This window comes from Sapajus apella, unplaced genomic scaffold (assembly GCF_009761245.1).
Source record: "Sapajus apella isolate SASKATOON/1434 unplaced genomic scaffold, GSC_monkey_1.0 scaffold63, whole genome shotgun sequence".
Lineage (NCBI taxonomy): Eukaryota > Metazoa > Chordata > Mammalia > Primates > Cebidae > Sapajus > Sapajus apella.
The window spans coordinates 562,642-573,063 of NW_022437003.1; the positions used below are offsets into that span (position 1 = coordinate 562,642).

The 10,422-nt window shown below is 41.2% G+C and overlaps 2 protein-coding genes across 4 annotated transcripts in view; one reads left to right on the top strand and one right to left on the bottom strand.

The window, feature by feature from the left end:
- GPLD1 (glycosylphosphatidylinositol specific phospholipase D1) overlaps positions 1–6,055 on the top strand; it is a 68,838-nt gene extending 62,783 nt beyond the window's left edge. For 2 of the 3 annotated variants that reach the window (XM_032247625.1, XM_032247626.1), the window contains one exon: positions 2,796–3,387. In XM_032247625.1, coding sequence (XP_032103516.1) covers positions 2,796–2,882 — 87 coding nt within the window. In that variant the 3' untranslated portion in view covers positions 2,883–3,387. Of the gene's footprint in view, positions 1–2,795 lie in introns of all 3 variants that reach the window. The other variant, XM_032247624.1, reaches the window with a different exon arrangement.
- The window catches only part of MRS2 (magnesium transporter MRS2), a 22,870-nt gene continuing 18,411 nt past the window's right edge, over positions 5,964–10,422 (bottom strand). Inside the window, exons 10-11 of the mRNA XM_032247627.1 lie at positions 8,587–8,700; positions 5,964–8,053 (exon numbers count right to left, since the gene is read on the bottom strand). Coding sequence (XP_032103518.1) covers positions 7,943–8,053; positions 8,587–8,700 — 225 coding nt within the window. The 3' untranslated portion in view covers positions 5,964–7,942. The remainder of the gene's footprint in view (positions 8,054–8,586; positions 8,701–10,422) is intronic.

The window sequence follows — 10,422 nt, forward strand, 5'->3', positions numbered from 1 at the left end:
CCCACAGGTGAGAATCTTAAAAGCGGGATTGCTAGATCAAAAAGGATACACATTTTACATTTCGATATGGTGGGTTAAAAAGTTTAACCTTGGTCGGGCATGGTGGCTCACACCTAAAATCCCAGCACTCTGGGAGGCTGAGGCGGGTAGATCGCCTGAAGTTAGGAGTTCAAGGCCAGCCTGGCTAATGTGAGAAAACCTTATCTCTACTAAAAATACAAAAAATAACTGGGTGTGGTAGTGCACGCCTGTAGTCCCAGCTTACTCGGGAAGGTGAGGCAGGAGAATCGCTTGAACCCGGGAGGTGGAGGTTGCAGGGAGCCGCATCACGCCACTGCACTCCAGTAAAACGAAAAAATGTTGAACCTTAAAATATACCTCTAAAGCATCGATTGCATTCATCCATTTATTTTAGGTTATGACACTGTATACAACTGTGCTAGGCTCTGAAAGAGAAAGACAGAGACGGCAAAGTCCCTGTTATTGAAAATAAGATTTATATACATGGAAAATCAAATAGTTTTATTGCTATAGGATTAAATGCTAATGAATAGTATGAAGAAGGAGTCTTAACAGTGGGTTGAAGGGCTGGGGAAGCCTTCACAGATTAGACTTGGTAAGTGCTGTGAACCAGGCTCCTGCTGACCAGTGTGGAAGGTGGAAGGAGGAAATCAGGAAAAATTGTGGTGAAACTGCCCTCTAGAGGCCAACAATTTAAGTGACCCATTTATAGGGCGGTCTAAAAATGCAGGATTCACCACACAACAAAAAGATGGTTAATAGTTTTAGAAGAAGATTCTCGAAAGATCTGACCACAGGAAGCCTCACAAGCTTGGCTTATATTTAAAATTTTATTCATTTCAAAAATTAGACATGATCAAAAACCCCATGTATTATAAAACTATACGTATATTAACTATAACTTGAATCAATTAAGCGTAGTGGTATATATAGATTATCCAAAAGTAATTCATATCTGATTCTCCTTTTTTTCTTCAGAGATGAAGTTTTACTTTTTGCCCAGGCTGCAGTGGTGCAATGGAGTGATCTCGGCTCACTGCAACTTCCGCCTCCTGGGTTCAGGTGATTCTCCTGCCTCAGCCTCCCGAGTAGCTGGGACTACAGGTACCCACCACCACGCCAAGTTTTACATTTTTAGTAGAGACCGGGTTTCACCATGTTGGTGAGGCTGATCTGAAACTCCTGACCTCAGGTGATCCACCTGCCCCGACCTCCCAAAGTGCTGGCATTACAGGCGTGAGCCAACGCACCTGGTCATTTGATTCCTTTTTATAAAATACTGAAAATGCACCTTCCTAATTATTGTTCACCTGGGCTAGTGTTAAAATTACTTTACTTTTTCAGTACATACTTGAGCTTGGGGGCATTGACAATCAGAGGATGATCAGAGTGGCCTTTTGCTGAGATTTGGGTACAAGTTATGTTTCTATGGCATAAGCACATTCAGTAATGAAACTGGTCACAACAAACTAGAATCAGGATTCAGCCTCTCGTTAAGTAGTGCTGTCACTGTCTGTGTATTTCTGAAACTTCTCATGGGGCCACCTTCCATCAGCTCGGTAGCCTCAACAGAGCAGTAACTGAGTGTATAATGAGTAGTGTTACATCAAGCACCTGTGAGACAGACAAACCTGGGACATGGTCCAGCCCCAGGTGCTTGGAATCTAGGTGGGAAAATACAACGGACCCGTAAGACCATCCAGGTCAATATATGATGACCAACAGCCAGAGGAGGTCAGCCAGCCACTGGAGTGGAAGTCTCTGCTGGTGGAGTCAGGGAAGGGTCTGCAGAGGTCAGGGGCCTGGAGCTGCATCTGGAAAGATGACTAGACTCTGGCAGGAAAGAGAGAAGCCGAAATTTAGCAAATTTACTAATTCTATAAATCAGGGAAGAGGGAGAAGAAATTACCATTTGATCCATTTTTCTTTTTCTATTTTTTTTGAGACGGAGTCTCTCTCTGTTGCCTGGCTGAAGTACAGTGGTGCAATCTCACTGCAACTTCCGCCTCCCGGGTTCAAGCGATTCTCCTGCCTCAGCCTCCAGAGTAGCTGGGACTACAGGTGCGCACCAACATGCCCAGCTAATATTTGTATTTTTAGTTAGAGACAGGGTTTTACCATGTTGGCCAGGATAGTCTTGATGTCCTGACCTTGTGATCTACCAGCCTGGGCCTCCCAAAGTGCTGAGATTACAGGCGTGTAATCCCAGCTACTCGAGAGACTGAGACATGAGAGAATTGCTTGAACCTCGGGAGCAGAGGTTGCAATGAACTGAGATTGCGCCACTGCACTCCAGTCTGGATGACAGAGCGTGACTCTGTCTCAAAAAGGAAGAAAATATTTTAAAAACTTGTAGCAGGTTTTAAAGGCAATTCGGAATGATGGGTCCTAAAATGTTTTAACCAGCAGGTTGAGTGGGAGGTACACTAGGTACTTTGACAAAGCCGACTTCTGGGGGAAGTCCTTATTATTCAAGGAGTGTTTTCCACATTGTGCCAGAACTAAGCATGCACTGCCATAATTCTGCTTTATGATTTATGTGCCAGAATAGGGATTGAGGTGAGCGTCCTCTGCTGTGGTTTTCAGAACCTACAGATGTGAGAAAGCAGTATGTAAACCAAGGGAAAGTGGCATGAGTTCAAGCCAGGGGACCTGGCCGGTGCCTTACTCATCTTTCTATTTCTAGAGTATAGCGCGATGCCTGGACTACACAGTAGGAACTCAACAGATGTTATGAATGGCCCTGAATTCTGTCTGTATTGTGTCTCTTCCAGAACCAAGTTGTCATTGCTGCTGGAAGGAGTTCTTTGGGAGCCCGACTCTCTGGGGCACTTCATGTCTACAGCCTTGGCTCAGATTGAAGATTTCCCTGCACCTCTCCACTCTGCCCCCCTCTCTCATGCTGAATCACATCCATGGTGAGCATTTTGGTGGACAGAGTGGCATATCCAGTGGAGCTATGGTAGATCCTGATAGAAACACAAAGCAGCAGCCACACTCTCTGCAAAGAAATCTGACACAATTATATGGCTGCACCAGGAGTATGTGAAATAGCAGACACTCGGCTTAGTCATATCCATTTCCAGTTTACTTCCTCGCTCCCTTTGCATCTAATCTAAACCTTTCTTCTTTCCTAACTTACTGCCTGTAATGAGACCTGCTGTACAACCTCTTTCTTCTTCCTCTTGAATGTCTTTCCAGTGCCTGGAAAGGTCCCTCTGTGGCTATCTGTTGGAACGATCTTTGTACACAATTCCTCCTAAAAACATCCTTCTTTAAGAAAGAATTGTAAAAAAATGATCATGCCCTTTGCAGGGACATGGATGGAGCTGTAGGCCATTATCCTTCATAAACTGATGCAGGAACGGAAAACCAAATACTGCATGTTCTCACTTGTAAGTGGGAGCCATATGAGAACACATGGACACATAGAGGGAGTCAGCACACACTGGGACCTGTGAAAGGGTGGAAGGTGGGAGGAGAGGATCAGGAAAAATAACAAATGGGTACTTAGCACCATGAAATAATCTGTGTACCAGACCCCCATGACACACCTTTCTGTATGTAATAAACCTGCACTTCCTGCACATGTACCCCCCAAACTTAAAAGGTGGAAAAAAAATTGAATTTAAAAATAACAGATTTGTGGCACCTTCTCAGTCAGTGTACTGGAAAGCATAGTACACAGGAAAAAAACTGAGGGAGGAGAAATAGTAAAGAGAAGAGCATGGGGCTGAGGGATGACCTCTCCTTCCAAATCACGTGTGACCTGGTCTTTTTTAACTTTTATTTTAGGTTCAGGGGCACATGTGAAGGTTTATCTTTGTTGCTGCTCCCCATCCTGCCTCCCCCCTCAACTCGACCCCAGTGTCGTTTTCTTTGTGTTCGTTAAGTTCTTACAAGTTAGCTCCCACTAGTGAGAACATGCTCTATTTGGTTTTCTGTTCCCGTGTCCTGTGTTAATTTTTCAACAATGATAATCCCCTCTGCTTCTTTTTTTTTTTTTTTTTTTTTTTTGAGACAGAGTGTTGCTCTGTCGCCCAGGCTGCTGGAGTGCAGTGGCACAATCACTGCAACCCCCACCTCCCAGGTTCAAGTGATTCTTCTGCCTCAGCCTCCTGAGTAGCTGGGATTACAGGAGCCCGCCACCACGCCCAACTAATTTTTCTATTTTTAGTAGAGATGGGGTTTCACCATGTTGGCCAGGCTAGTCTGAAACTCTTGACCTCAGGTGATCCGCCTACCTCGACCTCCCACAGTGCTGTGATTCTAGGCATTAGCCACTGCACCCGGCCAATAATTCTTTCTTAATGAGGATTAATACCTTTTCAATGTTTATGTAGCGAAGGACAAATCTAAAAACTAAGACTTTATCACCCTTCTGTACCCTCCAATGTTTTTGTAGAGTTGGCTGTGCTAACACCAGCAGAGCCTAGTGACACTGCTAGTTTGAAGCCATCTCACGGGAAGGTTTTGTCACATTAGATTACAAGTTGTGCCAAAAGAACCAGAGGAACAAGATGTGGCCTGAGCCCCAGGCTAGTGTAAGGGATGGAGGAGAAACCAGGCCTTGGACTCGCTTGTTCCTGGGCTGTTCATAGGATGGATTTCTTTGCCAGTAGTACAGTGTGGCACACTTAAAGGGAAAGGAATGTTATCATAGGGTGAATTTCAGTTTCACTGGTAACATTAGCAGGCCTTATCTGTAAACAGTAACTAGTTTATTTTGTGTTAAAGTGGGAAGAACCTCTTTGTTCTGCCACTGGTGAGATTGATACTAAAAGCAAGAGAAAATAACAAATGGAAGAGGCCTTCTCTTCTCCGCGTGTCTCAAGGCAGAGTAGAGATTGGTGAAAAAGGGGACAGGAAGAGGAATCCAGCTGAAGACTGGAGGGTTAACAAAAGCCTCAGCAGGCATATCCCTAGAGAGCGTTTCTGGGTCACTCCTGGGATGACCTTATTTTTCTTAGGTTACTATGCAGCTAGCAAATATAACTATGGCACAGCAAAAGCACAAGGAAGCACCGTTTGCTTTCATTTCAGTGCAATTATTGGTAGCAAAACCTATCTGAAGAATTAATTAAAAGGAGGTTATTTTTAGGGGACCAGAAATTACTTAGCTGTATCCACTTACGAGTTGAGCAGTTTGGTAGAGCAGACTCTGATGACATCTGACACTTGAGTAAAGGTATGTTTTTCTCAGTACTGGATCCTTTCATTAGACGGAGGCATTTATATAAAGTGTCAGTGTTTTTATGCGTCACTAAATGATAAGGCCTATGTTTAAACATCATTATTTACTTCACTCATTATTTCTCTTTCTCAGTCCTGAACACACCCAATAGCAAGCACCAGGTAGAGACTAAGACCCACAAAAATGGAAGCATCCTTCAAGTTTATAGGACATTTAACCATACTAACCCCACTGTCAAAAACAATGTAAATTATACTGCTACTGTAAAAGGTCAACTTATATGGCAAATATGTAAAAAACCTGGCATACTGGAACAAATTAATACTTGATACTCTAATACATTATCCTGATATGTAGATTAACTTTTCATTCCACTAAGTATTAACTATAGTTCTCAGCACTGATTCTGCTTAATAACCAAAATGTAAAGACCTTACCTTGCAGGTTGTAATTTCTCATTAACAGAAATCTGAACTTCTATAACAGTTTAGCTAAAATTTATCTTTATTTCAAGTCATCAGATGACATTTACATATTTGCATTTTCTATCTATCTGTCTGTGTATATGTAACGACTTTCTTCAAGGCTTCAAGATCAAGATTGTCTTATGCCTTTGTTTCACGGACCTAAGAGACCCAAATTATTTGAAAATGGGATGGGGACCAAACTTGGGTCCCTGTAGCCCCTACTCTGCACAGCATCCATCAGACGACTTCTGTAGGTATCACTAAAGTAATGACAGTAAGTCCTAAATCCAAAGTGCAAATTTGATATTGCAATTCCAAAAAAATAAAGCTGTATACAACTCTTGGAATAACACACCAAAATAAATTGCTTTTTTAATACAAAATTGGTTAGTGCTGCTTATCCATCTATGTTCATGAAGAATAAAATGTTAATAGCAACTTCAAATGACACCTGTTGTGCCCACATTTGTTTCGGGGCCTTCCAAAGACAGCATCACACCTTACACTTCACATGTTTGACAGGGGATATGATTGCTTGCTCACAAAACCCAGAGTTTGGTACCTACTTTCAAACAGTACTTAATGTACTCAGTTCATTTTAGTTCAAAATTTAAAACCAAGGAACTTCATATATTTTTGGCATAAGCTGGTTTATTTGTGAGACCTTTAAGAAGCATCCTGCAATCACCAAAGTGGAACTAGTTAATATTTTGAACTCATACTTGATTTAGCCACCTTCAGGAATGCTGTAAACTACCAGCAACTTCCCTTTATCAGACTTAGGAGGTAGTTACATTATTTTTCCTTTTATTGACATGATTCATCAGAAAACTATTTTACCCACGCTCAAAAACAAACTCCATAAAACTGCAAGGAAAAATGACCACAATTCTATGTTATGCCTAATCTTAGTCAAATCAAAGGTTGCCCTCTGGGATTCCAATTCTTCATGTCAGTTAGGTAGTGCTTTTATTACTTTATAGTGGTAAGACCCAAAATAGCAGCAGTGTGTTCCGAGCTGTGCCAAAAGGGTACCCTGTGACATCTAAGTCTTATCAAATATAATCTTAAAAATCCTAACAGTCTTAACACTAGAGAGTGCTGTATGTTCACATGCCAACAGCCATACCATGACACGTGTTCCTGACCTATGGCGTGGTAAACAGGGGCTGCTCCATTCTGTTCTCCAGCTTCCCTCTAATGGCCGCCCATGACCACACGCAGCAGTGGGGAAACCACACTTGTACTTCACCTGTTTTCTTCCAAATCATCTATACGGGAGTAACATTCTTACTCCTATCACCAAACCACCTGAAAAATGGACTCCTAAACTTCCTCATATGATACCACATTACGGTAATCATGTACCCTCAATATCATCAGGGTTAGCATATTTATTATTACATTTGTAGTGCAAGGGCTGCTCTGGACACTCTAGAACCTTCCATGCATACTACTTGGGGAGTCTTAACTAATATTCTAGTGCATAACTGTACTTAACCTCCAGAAAATATTGCATATAAACAGGGCAATAAAGATTTTTCCTTTTGGGGCAGGGCAGGGGTGGTATCGAATAGTAAATGGACACAGTAGCTACAGAACAGTAACAGAATGGAAGTAATTGCTTTCACCTTTGCTTTCAAAGGCTCTAATTACTGAGAGCAAAGAAAACTAGTAGCAGGGGTTGAGAAAGTGAAGTCTTGATTAGGAATCCTTACAGTGCTGAAATTATTTTTCACCTTAAATAAAAAGGGGTGGCAAGTACAAGAAAATAAGGTTATGTTAAAGTTTGGTTTTTAAAGCTCAAACTTCCAGAGTTTAAGGTTAATACACAGAATGCTAGTTTTTTTAGTCACCTGAGAATCAGGAAATTCACATGAACGTAATTCCCTATGCTGACAAAGAACTACAGCTACCTATGGGCTTATCAAGTTCCTGCGCCTCTTTCAGCAAGAAATTGCACTTTTCTTGATATGTATAAATTATGTATAAATAAAATCTACACAACTGTCCTTGTGTTGCTGCATATCAAATCTATAAAAACAGCATTTAAAGTTTGTAGGAAACAATTCTGGCCTTTCACAAAGCAAATACTTAGAATTCTGGAAATACTATCAAGTTGTGGTATTGTGACTGCCAAAAGAATTTTGTCTTCAAACCATTTTTTTCAAGTGTCTGACTCTATACAAGAAAACAATAAAAGAGTATCAGAAGTTTCCTGTGACTACCATAAAAAACTTCAGTATCCACAGGATTGCTACTAACGGTTTGTTAGGATGCTCCTTCCTGATCCAAGTCCATCCAGCCTGAGGCTGTTTTTCAATTCCATGCTTCTATCTGCCAGAAGAGTCTTTTTAGAAAAAGAGGCCATCTAAATAAAGCAGAAATAGTAATTTTAGTTTGTCATTTTTAAAAAGAAAGCCACTAGTAAAATGATACGTAACTACTTAATGAAGAAAGGACTAAAGCAGTATCAGTGTCTTAAGTGGTGTCATCTTGAAGTACAAAGAAAATGCAGGTGAATTTTCTGTCTTCTGAGAACATTATAAATGTTTCCTACATTTTGATTTGGTTATGACAAAACCTTATACCAGAATTACTAACATCTGTTTAAATGTATGTTTGTTAGAGAATTCTAAATAAATTCTATTTCTAACTTATTTATTGTGTTAGGCAGTGTGCCAATAAGTGCTTTACACATATTACCTCATTTAATTCTCCCCATAACCCTATGAAGCACATAATACTGACTTAACTGACAGACACGGAAACTGAAGAGGTTTGAGAAAGTAAATAACTCACAAGGGCCACAGTGCCTGTGACAACTTAAGCCCAGGTGGTCTGATGTTAGGGCCCATGACCATAACCCTTCCACAATACTGCCGTGAACCATGTCCTTCATACCGTAGGAGGCAACGGAGCTTCTAGCTGTCGTCCAAGGAATGAAAGCAGGCGCCTCCAGATAAGGCCACTTCCCATGAACATAATTCCTGTAATCAGCCAAAAAATTCTATGGTCCTAAAAGAGAACACACAGCTCATTTCAATCACAAAATGCTAGCTCCTTAGAAATAAGATTCTCTGAACTGTTACTGCCCCAGAGTTGGAAAGCCTTATGTTATTTGTACAGCTATTTCCTGTAGAAAAAAAAAACTAAAGTGCCTTAGTAGCACCCAGAGAATAAATCAGGAGAAAATCATGATTTACAAGGTTTTAAATATTTTTAAATCATCTGTAAACCAAATGTACTGCTTTGGCTTTGTGTTTCTTTCCAACCTTTGTTTACATGCATACGAATCTTAATCGTCATCATGCTACACGACACGCAATTTAAGGTCTTTGCTTATAGCCACAGTTCTTAAACTGTGGGCACAAGTGCCCTGGGCACCATAGCACCTTAGAATATTTTAAAGTTTCAAGGGAAATAAACACAAAAGAATTGTAACATGAAAGTCACTATTTGTCTAGGGATACTGTGAAAAACTTACTAAGACACCAGGGGCATCATGATCCAAGAGAGTTTGGGAACCTCAGGCTTCGAAAACATTCTTCCTCACCATCATTTTCAGAATGGTAATACTTTTGCAGCACACAGTTTTTAGTTAATGTACAGAATCACATAATGTAATCTCTCAAAAGGAAGGAGTCCCATTCACAGCTATGCTATTGGCTATCATCCATGGCTTGGTTGGCTCCAATGACTGAGAGCTCACTTTCTCAAAGACAGCCTGTTACACAACTGATCAGCTATCACTGATGGAAATGTATGTCATTTATTGAACAGAAATCTGCCTCGTTTTTGTTGAGATGGAGTCTTGCTCTTCCCCCAGGCTGGAGTGCAGTGGCATGATCTTGGCTCACTGCAACCTCCATCTCCCATATTCAAGTGATTGTCGTGTCTCAGCATCCTGAGTAGCTGGGATTACAGATGTGCGCCACCATGCCCAGCTAATTTTTATATTTTTAGTAGAGACGGGGTTTCACCATGTTGGTCAGGCTAGTCTTGAACTCCTGGCCTAAAGTGATCCGCCCACCTCAGCCTCCCAAAGTGCTGGGATTATAGATGTGAACCATTGCCCCCAGCCCTATATGCAATATGTGCTTCAAGATTTTCTTTGTGATAAAAAGCACTACTGAGACAAATGGTAAAAACTGAGTAGGGTCTGCAGATTGGAAAATATTTCAGTATTCTTGATTTTGATAATTGCACTGTGGCTATAAAAAATGTCCATGTTTTAGTAAATACATATTAAGACATTTAGGAGTAAGGGAACATCACATTTGTTCTTATTCTCAAATAATTTAGAAAATAAAGTGTGTCAAATATTTAAGCAAATGTGATAAAATATTGATGTCTGGAATCTGGTTTAAGAATATATGGGAATTCTTTGACTATCCTTGGAACTTTTCCAGAAGTCTGAAATTATCTTAAAAATTTTTTGGCCGGGCACAGTGGCTCATGCCTGTAATCCCAGCACTTTGGGAGGCCGAGGAGGGTGGATCACGAGGTCAAGAGATGAAGACCATCCTGGTCAACATGGTGAAACCCCATCTCTACTAAAAATACAAAACATTAGCTGGGTATGGTGGCGCGTGCCTGTAATCCCAGCTACTCAGGAGGCTGAGGCAGGAGAATTGCCTGAACCCAGGAGGCGGAGGTTGCGGTGAGCCGAGATCGCGCCACTGCACTCCAGCCTGGGTGACATGAGTGAAACTCTGTCTCAAAAAAAAAAAAAAAAAA